This window comes from Numenius arquata, chromosome 1, assembly GCF_964106895.1.
Source record: "Numenius arquata chromosome 1, bNumArq3.hap1.1, whole genome shotgun sequence".
Lineage (NCBI taxonomy): Eukaryota > Metazoa > Chordata > Aves > Charadriiformes > Scolopacidae > Numenius > Numenius arquata.
Genome location: NC_133576.1, coordinates 72,627,509 through 72,647,178, shown reverse-complemented (window position 1 = coordinate 72,647,178; position 19,670 = coordinate 72,627,509). Strand labels below are relative to the sequence as shown.

General features: G+C 40.2%; 1 protein-coding gene across 1 annotated transcript in view; it reads right to left on the bottom strand.

Moving 5' to 3' along the window:
• Positions 1 to 10,344: 10,344 nt before the first annotated feature.
• MRPS9 (mitochondrial ribosomal protein S9) overlaps positions 10,345 to 19,670 on the bottom strand; it is a 36,436-nt gene continuing 27,110 nt past the window's right edge. Inside the window, exons 8-11 of the mRNA XM_074149324.1 lie at positions 17,042 to 17,210; positions 15,176 to 15,284; positions 14,138 to 14,307; positions 10,345 to 12,708 (exon numbers count right to left, since the gene is read on the bottom strand). Coding sequence (XP_074005425.1) covers positions 12,617 to 12,708; positions 14,138 to 14,307; positions 15,176 to 15,284; positions 17,042 to 17,210 — 540 coding nt within the window. The 3' untranslated portion in view covers positions 10,345 to 12,616. The remainder of the gene's footprint in view (positions 12,709 to 14,137; positions 14,308 to 15,175; positions 15,285 to 17,041; positions 17,211 to 19,670) is intronic.

The following is a 19,670-nucleotide window of genomic DNA, read 5'->3' as shown; positions in this document are numbered from 1 at the left end:
AAGCACAATTTGGCTCTTAAAAGTAACTATGGAAAACTGGCACCTGCTTCCTCAACAGATCTACTCCCTGGGTGTATCCAGAGATGTATCTTCTTAAACTAGTGATTAAAAAAAGTTTCTACAGCTGTTGGACCTGCAAGACACAACCCATAAATGGGACAGGATTGAGCTGGAGATTTTCTGGTCCATACCTAGCCGAACTGCAACACCGCACTGACCTAAATCCCTAGCCACAGGAGCGGATAAAGCTGTTGTCAGCCATGGTGATAACGCAAGCAACAACGCCAATGTCTTCAGACCCCACCCTCTCCTTCATAGAATCACAGAATCATAGAATGGTTAGAGTTGGAAGGGACCTTAAAGATCATCAAGTTCCACCCCCTCTGCCATGGGCAGGGACACCTCCCACTAGACCAGGTCACAGAATCACAGAATCACAGAATCACCTAGGTTGGAAGGGACCTTTTAAGATCATCTAGTCCAACCAATGAAAAAAAAAAAAAACAAAAAACCAAAAAAAACCCTGAAGCACAGGTTGCTGGCCTCAGCTGGAGCACAAGTAAAGAAGAGCCTCTCTTGGTTGTCCTTCAGCTCAAGCAGGGAGATGATTCGGGTTACTGGATTGCTTCTACTTTCACAGAATCACAGAATCACAGAATCACCTAGGTTGGAAGGGACCTTTTAAGATCATCTAGTCCAACCAATGAAAAAAAAACAAAACAAAAAAAAACAAACAAACAAAAAAAAAAAACCACCACACACCCCCCACCACACCACCCAACACTAATCCATATTCCCAAGCACCATGTCAACTCCTCTCTTGAATACCTCCAGGGATGGTGCCTCAACCACCTCCCTGGGCAGCCCATTCCAATGCCTGATAACCCTTTCAGTAAAGAAATATTTCCTAATATCTAACCTGAACTTTCCCTGGCGTAACTTGAGGCCATTACCCCTTGTCCTATCATCTGTAACTTGGGAGAAGAGACCGACCCCCGCCTCTCTACAGCCTCCTTTCAGGTAGTTGTAGAGAGCGATAAGGTCTCCCCTCAGTCTCCTCTTCCCCAGACTGAACAACCCCAGCTCCCTCAGCCTCTCTTCGTAAGACTTGTGCTCCAGACCCCTCACCAGCTTCATTGCCCTTCTCTGGACCTGCTCCAGCACCTCAATGTCTTTCCTGTGGTAGGGGGCCCAAAGCTGGACGCAGTACTCGAGGTGGGGTCTCACCAGTGCCGAGTACAGGGGGACGATCACCTCTCGGGTCCTACTCACCACACTGTTCTTGATACAGGCCAGGATGCTGTTGGCCTTTTTGGCCACCTGGGCACACTGCTAAGGTCAAGTAAGGCTATAATGTTACAGCAACCCTCTTTGTATAACATTAAAAATGTTCATAAGTTTGCAAAAATGCAGCCTAACCACTCTATGGTCATGCCTGGGAATAGCTGTGGCAGATCTCCGGTTGGGACAAAGCCTCCCTCTCCCACCTGGTGAGCAGGACAACTGAGCAGGACAGGCACAGCGAGCACATTGTGGGAGGAAACTTCTCGGTGCAACAAACTGGCCATAGCATTACCGCCTCTTTCATGCACATGAGGCTCCTGGAGAACCAGCCTGGCTGCCACTGCTGCCATCAATAAGGAGGTGAAGACACAGAGAAAGAACATCACCCGTTTTTGAGGAAGGATTGCCGCCACCCCAAAGCAGCAGTCAATACCTCTCCAGAATTGCTAATGGCACCAGAAAAAAAAGGTCTGTCCTGTTGTCCTGCTCCACCTTTTCTCCTTTCTGCGGCCCACCCCAGCCTCTCATCCTAGAAACACAGTTTTGTTTCATCTACAATTCCAAAAAGCCACAGGCCAGTTTTGAATACCAGCTAAAAGTTGTATAGCCATATTAGGTTCAAAAAGTCCCAAAAGCCTGTAGAACTGACCCCTTGGAGGGCTGGTGGTCAGCTTGGAGAAGATAAGGAGGCAGCGCTGATCTTCTTTGAGACCAGCATCTCCAGTGCTATTGGCCATGAGGACTTGGCTCAGGACACAGTGTGAGCTGCAGGCTCCCTGCAAGCAGCCATAAGGATGGACAGGTAAGATCAGGGTGCCAAGCATTAGCAATCTCTGATTTGGATTCTTTACTGAAAGCTTGGACACTGTCAGGAAGACCAAGAGCTAAGTAGACATCCAGTGCCATTCCCATAATTCTTTACCAAATTCCTGCATCTCATGGTCAGGTAATAAGCAATTTCTCTGTAGTCATGTATGAGCTCTGTAAAGCAGCAGGACCTTAACTATTTCCCATGTCCTAGCCCAGCACCATAATAACTTCTCCTTAATTGCAATATTATCCTGAATTGTTTCAGTCTTTATAGCTGTATGACTTCCCTAAGTCATAACTGTAGCATAGTTACCAAATTAGCTCAAGAAATAATTCTTTTTTTTTTTTTATCAGAAAGAATAAACTGTCTTCCCTAGTTCTAATACATATAATATATGTGTATAATACCTGGATGTATATGTGTGTGTGTATATATATATGCATATAATACACTGATGAAATACTACTTTATTATAAGTGGTAATGTCTGGTTGACCAGACTCTGTTTCCTACTTTTACCATGATCAAAAGAGACTGATGCTCTTGGGCAATGTATTATTTCACCCATAATGTGGAATTAAAAGCTAAGTGAAAACAGCAGCAATTCAGAATAGGGAAAAAAATCTGTATATTGTAGAGATGTTATATCTGGTTTTGTCCAGCCAGTGGATATGAGGAATGAGATAAAATAATATTCAGGGAAAAAATAAAATATTTTTTTAAATGTATATCTACAAGGTGTATTTTGCCTTTCTGTCTTTTTAAAATTTAATATTCAGCAAGTTACACTAGCCACTAAAACACAGAACAACATCATGTGCTATGTGCAATCATAATTCCCATATCCCAGCTCAGCCAGACCCCCATTAAGGAGGCTCCTTCTTTCCTGTGAAGCCAACTCCTCCTCAGGTACACCCTCCTCCTACTCCCTGAAAAAGAAAGATTAGGTGCTTTGATGCTCCTTCCAAAATCCACCTCCCTACACTTGTATTAGAACCAACATCTAACACCAGTTTAAAGCAATCTTTTCTTCACAGCCATTGCGCTGAGGCCTATTCCCTCTTAGATGCGTCTTGTCACCTGAGGAAACACGAGTAGGGATCCAACAAGGAACCTCCAAAAGTCATGGCAAAACTTGCAGCTCTCTCAAGGCGTTCAGCATTTAAAGCCACTCTGAAACAGGTAGTCACAACTCCAGGGGCTTTGCCAGTTTTATTTAGGAGCCACACCTGACCTTTCTGGTCACAAACCTCAGAGAGCGGACAAACTTCTACCCAGTTCGCTCTCTGGTGGACTGTCAAATCTGACGAAGCCGTGGCAGGAGCGCAACCCATAAACCACACTGTGCCGTATGCACTGGTGGGTTTTCACAATGGAGGATAAAGGATTATTTCACAGATCTTAAATCCTTTAAAACATAAGGGCCTGATGTAAAGGGCCATGAAGTCCATAAGATTTTCACTGACTTTGGATCAGGTCCCAAGTCTATCGCACAGTGAGATATTATCCTTAGGCAAGACCAGAACATAGAATAGAATCATAGAATTGTCTAGGTTATAAGGGACCTTTAAGGTCATCTATTCCAACCATCAACCTAACTCCAATAAAACCCATCACTAAACCATGTCACTAAGCACTATGTCAACACGTCTTTTAAATACATCCAGGTATGGTGCCTCAACCACTTCCCTAGGCAGCCCATTACGGTGCTTAATAACCCTTTCAGTGTAAAAATTTTTCCTAATATCGAATCTGAACCTCCCCTGGCACAACGTGAGGCCATTTCCTCTTGTCCTATCGCCTGTGACTTGGGAGAAGAGACTGACCCCCACCTCTCTACAGTCTCCTTTCAGGTAGTTGTAGAGAGCAATATGGTCTCCCCTCAGCCTCCTTTTCTTCAGGCTGAACAACCCCAGCTCCCTCAGCCTCTCCTCATAAGACTTATTCTCCAGACCCCTCAAAAAATGCCATCTGGAAGACTCAGGCTGAGGATAGAGGCATTTGCTCATTCTGAGCTGTGAGGTACAGTCAAAGCCCCATCCTGCATCCTGTCTCAGTACGTGTTGTATCTGGATAGAATATTTTAAATCATGTCCTTCAAAGCACTTTCCCAATTATTCAGCTTTAGCAGTGACCATTTTCTCACGAGATGTTGATTACCCCAACCATTCCCACATCCATCTATTATAAATAATGGCTGTGCACAGCGCTGTGTAGGTGAAGCACATTAATGTCAATACCAGTCTGTGATGGGGGCACGCTAAGCTGCTTCTATGGGAAGGTCCCTCCCCCTCTCCTATTTTGATTTTTCTGCTGCTATACTTGATGACTAGCAATAAAAATGGGTAAACAGAGATCCAAGGGAAATGAAACTACATCTGCAGAACATTCAGAGCCAAAATACACAAGGTGGATAATTTGCATGCTGCATGTAAAAAGTAGTTACGCAGCTTTCTTCCTACTCTTTACATCTCCATAAAACATAATAATGGATTTCTAATTATACATCCAAATAATAGGCAAGCTGCAAGATGCTGGGAGAAAATTGGAAAGGGGGAAAGAAACTAACCAAAGGTACAGATGTAACGAGGGTAGTGACATTTCTGTAAAGATGCTTTAATGGTTGTTAAGTAGTCATTTTGAAACAGAAATTTTTAAGTGTCCTAATAGGAGTTTTCATTTTCAGACAATTTGCTACGCAGTTAAGTGATGTCAGACTACAAGCTGTAATCTACTACAATGACCAAAGAGGAGCTGTTTTCACGCCCATTAATATATATAATTGATTCCTAAATTGGCTTTCTACAAAAGAAACCAATCAGATTCGTGCCAAATTCAGGCAGTGGATGAAGCCTTGACTATTGACGCTAAACATTTGATAAACTTTATGCTAAAGCAAAGCATTATATTTGTAAGTGGTAAGCTCCTTAAGGTAAAAACAAATTCACAGTGGATTATGAAACACAGCCAGTGTCCCCTTTTTATTGGCAAATGACAGAACTTCATAGAATCATAGAATGGTTTGGGTTGGAAGGGACCTTAAAGATCATTGAGTTCCAACCCCTCTGCCATGGGCAGGGACACCTCCCACTAGACCAGGTTGCTCGGAGCCCCATCCAGCCTGGCCTTGGACACTTCCAGGGATGGGGCATCCACAGCTTCTCTGGGCAACCTGTTCCAGTGCCTCACTACCCTCACAGTAAAGAATGTCTTCCTAATATATAGTCTAAATCTCCCCTCTTTCAGTTTGAAGCCATTATTCCTCGCCCTATCACTACCATGCCCTTGTAAAAAGTCCCGCTCAAGCTTTCTTGTAAGCCCCCTTCAGATACTGAAATTTGAATCGGCCGCTTTGCTGTAGGGAAAGGGCACCTCCTCTGCCTGTGAAAAGTGCGAGAGGTCCGGCCACCGGTTCCTCCTTCCCCCAGTGAGGCCCTTCCCCATCTCTGTCCTGCCTACCTGGAGGCAGCCCAGCTGCCTGCCTTCTACTCACCTGCTGGCAGGGGTGTGGGTGGGGGAGATGCGGGACCCCATCCCTCATTAATGAAGGGTGACGTCCCAAATGGCCACAGTGCTCGACACCGTCACTGCATCAGTTGGTGCCACAGCACATTGCTGGTCTTGATGCTGATGCATCTTAACGAGTCTTCCAAAGAGTAATGTGCATGCTTTGCATGCTCAGCCCATCAATATCAGCTCCATCAGCATCCCTGATACAATCAGCTATCCCCGATGAGTTAAGGCAGAGATTACCCAGTAATCTTGCTGTTATAGAAACAAAGCAGCAAATGTTTTCCTAATGAAATTTTCTAAATATCGTTTTCCTTTCTCATTTTGCCTTAGTCAAATAAAATCATTAAGTGTTCTTTGCAACTTGAGTACAAATGAGTCCTTCAGCCTTGGAAACACGCACTTAGAGGCGAAGATAATCTGCCTGTTTGCTTAACCTCTGAAATTAAACGGAGTTCAGAAGTAATGTTGGGGGGGGATTTAGAATAGGTCTCAAAGTGACTTTTTCCCAGGGAAAGAAACTCTGTGAGGGAAGGCCACTGTTAAACCTGTATGTCTTACCAGTTCTCCTAGCAGGAGCAAAATCTACCAGAGAGCTATCTCAGGTGAAAGATACAGGAGGGACCTGTGTGGCCTTGGTTCAAAAACATCCAAGTGATGTCAGCACTCATGTCAAGGTCTCAATAAAGAACAAGTTTTTAATTCCTAGGAATTTAACTGCAGCTGAGTGAAGAGAAAAAAACTTCCTCTCTACCTTGCAGGTGGTATAATCCACAGCTAAACTTCTACTAAATAACAGACCCTAGTTGTCTATTACTTCTATATGAGCAGTGATAGACCTTGCTTTAGCGATGCTGGGGTCCATCCCCACCAGAGCATGACAGCCTCAGCGAGGTCTTGCCGGGTCTGACTTCCCTCTTGCAGTAAACATGGAGAGCAAACGTGCCAGCATCAAGCCTGGCACTGCAACACACTCCACCACAGCAGCTGCTGGTGGGGGTCTCCTTAGCTGTCCCCAAAGGTGTTCACTGAGATGGGGATGTCCAACTTGGGTTGAGTGGGAAAGGTGGCAGGCAGCAGAAAGCTGGAAGATGCTGAGAAACCAGCTGCCCTGTGATTTTGTATATGAGCTGATTTTTTGTATGTGAGGATATTGTGCAACTGTGTGCTTGCGTTCTCCTTTTGGCGACAAAGTTGAATGAAGCAGATGTTTTGTCTCAGGCGGTACGTTCAGCTTGCACGTCGCAGCCTTCTCGGGCACTGGTGTTCCTGCACAAGAGCCCGCAGTGGGGATTTTGCTGGCCGACCCCACACACTTGCAGAGACAGGGATGCGGTGCTCAGCCCAAGTGTGAAAAGCTGAGTATACAACATAAAACGCACAAGGTCCTTTACAAAGCAATTGCTTCCTCTTCCTCTGTTATGCAATGTATAACAATATTCTTATCGTTTTATTGTTGACAATATCTCTACCACTCTTGCTTTGCACAATATTTTCCTCTAAAACCTCTGTTACATTATATGAACATAAATTTAAACAAAGGAAAAATCCTGTTGATATCTCCACCAGCTGAAAAACATTCCAGCTGCCACTGCCTATATGCGATCCAGCACTCAAGGTATAAGGTACATAAGGTCAAAGTTTTAGAGGAGCCACCAACTCAAATCCTGCAGGGCTACTCTGGGACTTGAAATAGGGACTGTACCAAGACATGCTGGAGTTTTTTGAATCATATCTGCCCTGGTACAATCCTCTTTATCTTGGCATCATAGTGTCTTATGAGAAATGGCAGTTACTAAGGGAAAGTATAACCAGGCAAGCAGGAAGTATTGGGGACCAGTCCCAGAACAGAGGAGAATTTGTTTTTGTTGATCTCAGAGGAAAATCACACTAACGCTTTCTTCCGAAAGTGCTATCATCTTGTGTCTCCTGCTATTTTGTTAGCCCAAAATTGCTCCTGTGATGTACTAGTCTGCTCAGGACCTGCAGCAAGCACGCACCACTCCAAGTACATTATTATGTCAGTATTGTCAGCATCTGAGTATGACAATTATTGAAATGATCACCACACATCTTGAATGCCTTCAGGATTCTTGAAATACAGACCTCCCCTGTGGAGCACTGAAGGCTTTTTTCCTTCAAAATGAGCAAGTTCCTAGCCAAGCAGAGGAGCACTCATTACTGCCGAGGTGGCTGGAAACTAGGAGAGAAATGACAGGTGGAATTGGAACTGCCCACCAGAAAGACTTCAATATTCAGTTACTTAGTACTGAGAACTACCAGTGAAGGTGATTGTTGACATCGTGCTTGGGGGTGGATGCTAAGTAATATGAGGTCTAAAACCACTACTGCCCATTTGTTTGCATATTTTGTTATTCTCCCATGCGGCTCTGTTTATGCGGGCAGGTACACAGGCAGTGATTTGTGTTTACAGGTCCTTTAATAAGTTACTAAGTCTTTACTGTGAGGGTGGTGAGGCACTGGAACACGTTGCCTAGAGAAGTTGTGGATGCCCCATCCTTGGAGGTGTTCAAGGCCAGGTTGGAGAGGGCTTTAAGCAACCTGGTCTAGTGAAAGATGGGGGGCAGAGGGGTTGGACTATATGATGTTTGAAGGTCCCTTCCAACATAAATGATGCTGGGATTCTGTAATTTTAACTGTGTGATGACTGGCACAATGTTACTGTACCAGTTTCAAGCCTCACACATCAACTGGCATTTCTTAGCATAACATTATAATACCAATTTGAAGGTATTACTTATACATTGAAATAAGATTGCTGAAAAATAGCATTAACTGACATTTATTATTTCTCACTAAAATTTGCTTCTCTTGTCAGGAGAAAAAAATCCTGGAAAGACAACCTGAATCTACCCTTTTGAAACCTTATACATTTATTTTCACATTAATCTGTTGTTATAAAAATCACTATTTATAAGGAAGATTCATCATTTCTTTCTCAAGTACCTACACACCACAGCTGAAAATAGCTCATTTCATTAGATTGCAAACTGCTCCATCTTGTGGTAACCTAGCAGCATTAATACAAAGCAGAAACATCCTTACAGCTTTACCTGTTGATTGACTGACTGCTTTCCACACTAAAGAAATGTGACAATTACCAGAAATGGATGGATCGATGACATAGATATATTCCATTTGTCTTAGAGACAATTTTGGTATCTTAACTCAAAGCAAAACATCAATGTGGTGGAGGGGAAAAAAAAAAAAAAAAAAGAAAGAAAAAAAGAAGAGTCTGGGTGAATCACAACATACATTGACCAGAAAGCACAGAAGGCTTATTTCTTTTTGCCTGCTTTCAGAAAGTATTTTAATGTTTAAAGTATATGCATCTGTCACATTCAGGACACTTTGCTGAAATCTTGTTGGCAAGACAAGATGATCCACATTGCAAGTGGTTCAAAATTAAGACCTGAGAAGCCTGGCTCGGGCACGGTAGGTAGGTGTTCAGGACTGCTTCTTTCAATAACCTCAGAAATGCAAGGGAATGGGAGGAACAAGAAGTTAGATCATAGAATCATCCAGGTTGGAAGAGACCCTTGGGATCGAGTCCAACCATCTACCCTACTCTACAAAATTCTTCCCTATACCATATCCCCCAACACCACATCTAAACGTCTCTTAAACACATCCAGGGATGGTGACTCAACCACCTCCCTGGGCAGCCTATTCCAATGCCCGACCACTCTTTCTGTGAAAAATTCTTTCCTAATGTCCAGTCTAAACCTACCCTGTTGGAGCTTGAAGCCATTCCCTCTTGTTCTGTCATTAGTTACCTGTGCGAAGAGACCAGCACCAACCTCTCTACAGTGTCCTTTCAAGTAGTTGTAGAGAGTGATGAGGTCTCCCCTCAGCCTCCTCTTCCTCATACTAAACAGTCCCAGCTCCTTCAACCGCTCTTCATATGATTTGTTTTCCAGGCCCTAGATCAGATCATTTGAACTGATAAACTGATTCTACTACTGTCACAAACCAAAATTAACAACCCCAATGAAATTTGCTTATTTGTTTCTCCCATAAGATACTTCAGTTCTGATGAATCTATAAAAACGAATGAAAAAAATGGTCGTCTCACCTTTTGATCAGCTTTAACACTACAGAACACTCCTTGATAGAATTATCTCATCACCTAACTCCTAAATGTTGATGTGTATTGCAGATGATTGAGAAGAACTTCATACAAGTGAAAAAATGCAGAAAATATGTACAATGTAGTGGGTTTTTTTTTTTGCTTTTCAAAATGCTTCTCTCTTTTGGCTCAGTTTCAAAATTAGTTGGAAGCCTGAGCAAGTAGGTATGAAGCAAGTGACCTGGTCACACAGCATTAACTAGTATTTCTAGGGCCTTCCTTAAAAAGTTGCGATAAGCTCTAAGACTTCACCCTATCAAAAATTTTGATGGGCCAGAACACCACAGGTCCGTACCTTTTTAGAAGGTAAAATATTAAGAAATCCTTTAAAACATCATAAAAGACTTTGTATGTTGTAAGTACTGATATGCTGTTGCACTCTTAAAGCTTTACTGTCCAATAACGAGGTAGGAAAACTAATATGGTCAAATGGATCCACTTTGATTTGTCTTAAGATAAAAATTCTACTATTTAATCTTCTCCTGTATCTGCTCCAGCTAGCACCTTCATTTAAGTCCATGCACTTATGTACATTTTTTATGTAAGCATGTCAAAAGAATCCTTAGGTATCTGTTCCAGCATAGGTATTTACTGAGTTTTTTTATTACAAGTCACAGTTTTACTGAAACACGATATAGTTATTTTGCTACAGAGAAACAATTCAAGAGTTAAATTAGCAGAAATGCTAATTAAACCATTTTGTATTTGCCTTAGTGTAAAACACATCTCATGTAACCTTCATTCATTTTTCAAAGAGCTGGGTGAATTACTTCAGCTGTTGAATTCAACTTAATAAGTCATAGAATCATAGAATCATTTAGGTTGGAAAAGACCCTTAAGATATAGAGTCCATTCACAAACCTAATACTGCCAAGTTCACCACTAAACCATGTCCCTAAGTGCCACATCTACATGGCTTTTAAATACCTCCAGGGATGGTGACTCAACCAGCCTGTTCCAATGCCTGACAACCCTTTCAGTGAAGAAATTTTTCCTAATATCCAATCTAAACCTCCCTTGGCGCAACTTGAAGCCATTTCCTCTCATCATCCTATCACTTGTTACCTGCAGAATAGACCAACACTCACCTCATAGAATGGTTTGGGTTGGTAGGGACCTTAAAGATTGAGTTCCAACCCCCCTGTCATGGGCAGGGACACCTCCCACCAGGTTGCTCAAAGCCCGGCCTCGAACACTTCCAGGGATGGGGCATCCCAGCTTCTCTGGGTAATTTGTTCCAGTGCCTCACCACCCTCACAGCAAAGAATTTCTTCCTGATATCTGATCTAAATCTACTCTCAGTTTAAAAACGTTACCCCATTAACTGTGTACCTCTACAACCTCCTTTCAGGTAGTTGTAGAGTCACATATATTAAGACAAATTACCTTAGCAATGAGGAATCCTGCCCAAGAATTACTGAGTATTCTTGTGAAACAAGAGTTAAAAAAAGCACAGAGTGGCTTTGGGGAGGAAGGAATCAAACACATCAGTCAAGGATGCACTACTCAGTTTCTGACCTCTGTTTTACTCTGTTCAAGAAGTCTATTTACTTGCTGCCCCTTCTTGAATGGTGCTCAGGAAAATAATGGCCCATACAGATCACTCATAGCTGTTTATCACCTGCGGTGACCTGCTTTTGCTACCTCTGAGGTGCAATATTTTTTGTATAATCTACAGCAAATAAGAAGCAGGGCAGGTACTCTAGCACTTAGAAAATCTGGCTGGGGAGAAAGAATTCCAACTACTGAAGTCTTTTAAATTAAAATAAAGTTGGAAGGTGTTGTTTATACTACTGAGTTTAAATTTATTTTTTTTCCTTCCTACTTCTGGTGAGATTAATTTTATACTCTTTTTTGCACTAGCCCAGTTCCTATGGGAATGCTGAAGGATATGCTCTTCCTTGGAAGCTCTCAGTGTTTGACCTCTGTACCAGGAAGGAAGTTGGCAGTAAACCAAAATCTTGCGCTTTTGGGTGAGTGCTGTAACCACTAATCTATTTTGGAAGGCTACAATTATAGACAGGAGGTGGGCAGCCACTGTCATCACCTCCTGCTTCTGATTTTAAAAAAGAAAAGTTATGACTGTATTTGGCAAAGAGTCCAATGCTATCTTTGAGCATTAGCCATATTTGGAACACGCCTCCTTGATCAGGCCCCTTGAGATTTAAGGGGTGGAGAAGAATATTCTAAAAGATTAACTTCAGCCTAATCCCTCCAGCTCTTTCTGCATTTGGGGGAAGAGGAGAAAAACTGACTCCTCCAGAGGGTGATTCAGAGCACCTAAATTTAGGTACCTGCTCTGAATCACTCCCTGCTTAACCTAGAGAGGCATCCTGGAGACAACTGATTCCACAGGCAAAGGTTATCCTTTGTGACTGCTCCTCCTTCAGTGTCCCCTCAATTGTCAGTATCATTCTCACTAGTTTCTCAACTGCACCATAGCTTAGGTAGGAAGTTGTCACTTGTCCTTCAATACCTGTGAGACAAAAAGGGAAGCACATCAAAGTTGTCCAAATACCTGGTTAGAAGCTGCCTAATTCCAGAATTTAGACCAATAGGTAGATTGTTAGAAGTTATAATCCAGCAACAGTTTCAAAAATCGCTATTGACTTCAGTGAAACTAAGATGCAAAGCTGGCACTTAAGCTATTTTAGATTTAGCATTTAGGCAAATCACACCACAATTTTTCACAATTTTAAATAAATTTAAAGAAAGTTATTTGTTGCTTTTCAAACAGAGAAAACAGAGTAGTTATAATGGAAAAAAAAATCTTTATTACTAAATATATTTATACAGTTTTAATCATAAGTCAGTATGTTTGGAAATTCTGGTAGCATTTTGTCATTCTTTAAATACTCAAACTTATCGCTTTTTCCAGGTGAATTTCCGTCTGGCTCCCTCTTGACCAGGCTTTTTGCGTTCCTTCACACGTGGGTCAACTGTTAGTAGTCCAGCTACAAAACACGGAAAAGCACCCATTTGTTCACTGTTATTAGTTAATATTAGAGATATGCTACACGTGGGGGATTCAAGGCAGTCAATAACTTGGCATATGAATTGTAACACCTAGAAGGATAAGGGTTCAATATAAAACACACCGGAAGGAAATTCATCAGTTCTTCTAACATTTTAACGTTTCTTTAGTAACCGAACTTTCTTCACATTTTACTTTACAAGCCACTAAAAAAATCTCACTTTTTTATATCTATATTGCTTAAGCCTTTAGAGCAGCGGTCTCCAAACTTTCGATCGTGCACCCCTATCAGTAAAATATTTTTGAGCATACACCCCCAATATATATCTGTATTTATTCATTTATAAATTGCCTACACCACCGAAATTCTAAGACTTTCTTCCTGCACTCCAATGGATCATCTTGCACAACACCAGGGTGCACACATCCCACCTTGGAGACCTCAACTTGAAAGTACACTCAGTGTTTCCAGAATATATTTTGGCAATGTCCAAAACATGTTGAGAATTATGCACTACAGATATCACATTACAGATGCCCAACTCATTACAATGTCAATTTAAGGGGTACTCCTAACAAGTCATACTCATCAGTACTGAGAAAACTATAGTCAACAAAACTTGTTGCAAAAATACTAGCATGAAGGTAGCTTTATTTCCATGGATGGCAATAGAGCGGAAAAAATCATAACTGTTCTGCCAGCATACACAGGTAGAGGCTCCAGGAAGAGCACAGTTAAAAGCTCACTGTTCATAATTCTGTATTTGTTGAAACAGTATGGCATCTAATCACTGAGAAGCACTGAATACTACAGTTATCCAAAGAAGTTCAACCTTATCCAAGGTAGTTGGATAAATTACCTTGGATAAGTTAACTTGGATAGAGTTAGGAAACCCTAAATAAAGTGCGAGAAGAAAGAAGCTCCTTCAGTCTGCCTATTTGCATGTAATATGTTTATGCTCATTACTATCCCTTCAAAGCTAAACCTCTAGTGTTTACGTTCAAGAATAAAACTTTTTTAAATGTGAACAAGATGTGACTAACCAAGTAAAACAAAATACCACCTTAGTACCTTCCAGCTCACTAATGCCTGATCTTGATCTATTTGTTAGTGAATACACATCCATGTTTTGTGATTCTATGTTGAGGCAATATAGCTGGTTAATAGACCTAAGAGAGGTCATGAACAGATGGAAAAATGCTCAGGAAGTCATCCAAAGCGTACACAAAGGATGCTAGGAAACAAGTAAAAACAATTTATCATTAAATGCAGATCCCTTTCATACAATATACAATGTTTCACTGGGATTTACTCAAATTTGCACTATCTGATCCTTAATGATCCTTGTATTAATTCCTTTAATTACCAGAAATACATTAAGAAACATTGAAATAATTTCAATTCCTACCTTGCCTCATGAATTCCACCTCCCTTTCTGTCACAAAACTTCTTAAGGCTTTTGCAGAGGCTAAACGTATTGCTCCAGCCTGTGCAGATCTTCCTCCACCAGAGACTGTGCAAACCATATCATGTTTTCCAACTCTGTCAAGAAACTGGAAAGGGAACAGCAACTGTTCTCTAAAAATAAAATAATAATAATAAAAATGAAATATATACATGTATATAAAGTTACATGCTATGTACATTTCTTGTCATAGTATATACAAAAAAATAAACATATACAAAACCAGTTAATTTTCAGGCAGAGATCCAGAAAGGCATTCATATCTCTAATTTCCTACTGATATTGTCAGGAAATTAGCAGCTAGGAGCATATTCAAACTGCCAATGGTAAGTATTTTAAGTTCAGTTTTGCAATTACTTTTGTTTAACTAATTATCTATAGATGCCAAGATGTCAGCTCTGGATGTTCAAACCGAACAATCTCTCACTCTACTCTTGAGGTCAGAAACCACAATATAAAATAAAAATCACATAAGGGATAGAAAGCTTGTCAGCCTTTTGAGAAGTCTTCTCTATATCAGACTGTGCACATCCTCCAAAATCTGAAAGTTTACATGAAGTGTCTCACCTTGTTTGCTTCCACTATGTTACTTGTATGCCAGAGAAGTTACACATGCATACAATGCAGAAACATTTAAAGACACTATTTCTTATTTATTTATTTTTAAAATAAACTGCAAGCCCTTTCTATGGGGACCATAATTTTAACTATCCAAATAGTCTGTGCTCTTGGGTTTTGCATCTCTTCAGAAAGGGAGAGACAAGAAATACAGAGCAAGATTTACCTATCAGTTCTTATACTACTGACTCCTGAAAACCAGGAGGAAAAGTAAGACCAATTTTCATAAAACAGATAGTTATACAGAAACAAGAATGTAGCATCAACTCTGTGGAACACAGCACCAAAATATAATTGCATAGCACAACTTTCGCTGGAATAATATAAGTACAGTAAGAATACAGCATTTCATAGTGCTCTCACCTGTCCTGCAGCACTGGGAAGTAATGCAAAATGTCTATTCCATTCACTGTAATTTTTCCAGTCCCATTGTCATAAACTACTGCAGTAGCTCTTGCGGTTTTTCTTGCACCTTAAAGGAATTAAAACCGATTTGTTATGAGGCTTCAGTATTCTACAGAACTTCAAGTCCACAAGAAGTTAAGCAAATCTGAACATTTTCACACAGTACCAGCTGTTTCTTTTTGAAGGCTGAGGTAACAAAAAAAAAAAATTAAGGGAAAGGAATAAATACAATGAACAACTAGCTTTCAGTATATTTTAATCAGTGTCTATTAAGAGAAGGGGGAAGTATGTGTTGAGAGGAGGTAGAGATAACACTACCTCCCATAACTTCAGTAGATCAGGACACTTTCTTGATACGGTGATGTCATACTATATGAAAATAAACAGTTTGTTGAACACCTACATTTACCATAAGTACAATTTCTAGTAATATTAAAATAATTTATAAAATCATACAAAAGGTACAGAAGTTTAGGAATATTCACATGGAAAAGGATAACTCTTTAATGACACTGGTATAAGCAATGCCTGTGCATCATTTAGCATAGTTTCCTCAGAAATTACTGCTTACAGTTAGTTCTAAGTGCATTAGCTTCAAGTTAAACCATGACAAACTCTCTGTGCTAAAGCCTAAGACCAATCTTCTGTAGGACAAATGGAGAAATCATTCTGAAAAAGGAATTATGAAACAAATTAGATGATTTTCTTAATTTAGGGGGGTGATGGGACACAAACAAGACTGTTCTCAAGCTTATAAAATCCGATGGCTTTTCTGAAATAGTATGGGTTGCACGTTTATCAAGCTGCAATAACTACTATTCTGAAGACACTATTGGAAACCAGTGTGGATTAAACCCCAGTTCAGTGCTCTCACCATGTCACCTTGAAGCCAATCCAGCTAGGACAGAGCTCTCTAGCCATTTTGCCCCTTCAATTCTCTGCGACTATTATCATCTGCTGCCCACTGCTTAAGAATACAGGTCATCTCTGACCAAGATTCCTCTTAAATGTACAGTGTGTGCATGTGCATTTGTCCAGAAAGTCAGACTTTCCTACATGTGTTGTTGCTACACTATTTTTTCTAGGCAATCAATCATATCCTATATCATTGCAGTCTTCCACTATGTGTCTCTCTACTGAAAATGTAAACAGCCTTTGTTTAGAAGAGAGATCTTCATGGCTTTCCTCTAATATTCATTCTGTCTCAGTACCAATGTCTGATTCCCATCTCTGTCCCATAACGCTAGCTGTTGTTTGTCCACTTGTTTAAAAAAAATCAGGAATTCCCCCTTCACATTGTCCTAAGCTGTTTGCAAATATCCAAATGCGTTGCTATTTGTTCTTTGCATCTTTGAAATCCTCCTTTGCTGGACTGCCTACAAAAGTCACGATAAAAGTTGCTTAGTGGCATGCTTAGGCCACTAAATAACAATTCTGTTACACCCGTGGAATTCTCCAATTATGTTTGTGCTCCCTGAGTCCCCTGCCCTTTATGTTCAACAGCTGACTCTCGCCAGCAATGAAAGTCCTTTTGTATCCTATAACACGTAGCGCAACAGGGTTCTCCCTACAGAGGTAGTGACATATAGAAATACAGATAAAAACTAAGAGTTGATAGACTCTTTGCCAAAAACCTTCCACTTCATTACCAGGCCATGTCATAACTTAGTATGCCATAACATAATTAACAACTAGACATGCAATATACACATAAGCATATAAAGTGAAGTAATGACACATTCAGCAGTGTTGTACATACTATAAAGAAAGTAGCATGAAAAGGAAAACATTCTGCATCATTACCAACCAACCTGAAACCATTACCTTCACCGGTGCTGAAGGCCACTCCTCGCTCATCATACTCCAAGGGCTCAATAACTACCTTCCGTAACTGGGCAGGAACTTCTTTGGTAAACTTTTGTATATACTTCTCCTCGATGTCACTACATGGCAACGCCATCAGTTTTTGTAAGAGCTGAATAAATCTTGAATACTGTAGACAACAAGACTTCATTAAAGGATGCAAGTGTAATTGCATTTGCTAAAACTTTCTATTTTTATATAATTGATCTTTCCTACTTCACTGTTATTGATGATTTCTGACAAGATGACACTTTTGCACCTACATGCTGATTTAAGAACAGCATGCAGATGCATCATTTTATGTGTGACTAAAGATACCTAGTTCTTTCTTCAGGCAACAATGAAACTTTAATTCAAAGCATAATCAACCCCTTTGTAATAAAGGATTACTGTATGAGAATGAAGTTCGTGTCACTTTTAAAAAGAAAACATTGAGGGGGGGTCTTCATTCTTTTATTATTGTTTTATTAAAATAAAAAAAAGGAAAAGATTTTCACTTCATTTTCAGTAAGTCAGCATGTTCATTGACTTGGAAATAATTTTATTTCACTGAACTGAATCTCTTCAATGATTATATTTCATAATATATACAGGAAATACCTATCTATCTATCTTTGGCTGTTCAAGCTGAGTTACTTTAATGTTTATGATTTCCTTTAAAACCGAACAATCAAGCTATTTAAAAATTCAAGAGATACTTGACTTAAAGGGCAACCTCTCGAAATAAATTATCCTTTGCTACTGTGTGGTTCTCCTTCCCCCTTACATCCCCCTCCAAAGTTCTTCAACATGTGATTAAAGAGTAAACACCACTGTGTTAACCCATTTGTGCTAAAAGCTGGGATGTCCTGTTATAAAGTGTTACTGGCAGAAGCACTAGACAGCTGGTCACTGGATATAAAGTACGATATCATCTGAAATGGATTTTCATATAGATATAATAAACTTCTTCTGAAAGCTTGCTTTACTTACAAGCTGCTATTAAAAGTATTTTTTCTTCTCTCTGTTGCCAGAGGCTTCTGCACAAAATTAATACTTCTCTTGTAACCTAGCAATAGCCCCTGGAACTCTGACATCACTTAGGAAGCTACTTCTGTCTAATGGTAAGATACAGATGCATGATAAACCCTTTGAAGAGTAGAAATATAAAAATACAAAAATTTAAAAATTAGAGGCTATAGATGAAGAAAGCTTCCAACAGTTTTCAGTTGCAGAATGCAAAGGAAAAAAAAAATCAATAGCTCTGATTTTGTTTAATAATGCAAACACTACAGAAAATTTTGTTGCAATGGCAAAATAGAAGAATTTGAGCAGGTAAGACTGGTAGCTCATACTGAGACATTTCAAATACATTTAAACAAAGTTTGTTCCTGTAGGCTGAGGCTTTGAGAGGTCAGTATGTAAAAGGTTTGAGGGTCTGGTTGTGTGGTTTGTTTTAGTTTATTACAGTCTACTTTTACAGATGTAGAGTGTAGAAAAAACAAGCCGTAAAGAACACCAAACTGTTTGGTTGTACAACTAGTCCAGTTCCTGGTATTCGAGAGGAAAGACAGCTATTCCAAATGCAGGAGCTACTGAAAACACTGAAGTCATAACTGCTTTTACTGTGAGCAAGATAGATGCAGTCTCCTGGGTATACCAGGATGAAGAATCTACAACAGTGATTTCTAACTTATGCTTATAGACCACAATCTGCCTGAGACCCTTTCACACCACCCATAGACAAGGAAGCCATCACGTTACTGTTCTGGATGACAAGTGAGCATAGGGCATGTTTGCTGCTGCTTTGCTATTTTTGCAATGATGCTGTCCACAGGACAGCACCACTTCTACGTGAGAGAATACTTGGATGCTCAGAAAATAGTGTTATATTGTCTGGTCTATTCAAGCTTAAACTTCCAAAAGAAAACTGAAGCTGGCCACATAGACTGAACCTGCTGTTAAGGGGACTGTAGGAAAAAAGCTCTGAGTGAGAAAAAAGCATATGACTACCAGGATGAATAGTCTTATTCCCAGAGATAAAGGACTCCAAATCTAGGCAGTGACACCATTTGCACATACTGGGGAAACTGCAAAACTCTCCTCTCTCCCACCATATTCATATCAAGGAGAATATAACAAGACATATCTGTATCAGACCAAAGACCTATATAGCTTTGTATCTTGTTTCTGATATTTAATTCTGTAGCCAATCACTACGGAAAAGGACTCCTTATATCTGATCAGCCTTCTCTGTGATTTTTCTGTCATTATCATGTCCTTCTTAAGATTAATAAATCAGAAACTCCATGCAGGTTTACCATTACACAAAGCCATCGCACTTCCTATCTTGAGTATTTACCCCTTCTCTACAATAAGTAAGAGAGCTTCTCGCACTGTCTGTTTTTCATCTGTAACTAGAATAAGTGACTACTTATTTCTATTATAAAGTGTTACTATACTCCATTCCTGACTACATAATTAGATGACAAGAAACAAGTGCTCTAAGGCCTCACAATGTTACCAGGAGAAAAACTAAACTATCTTAGTAACAATGGAAAACCCTTAATAGTTCTATATTGTGCTAGATTAAAAAAAAGCAACACAGGGT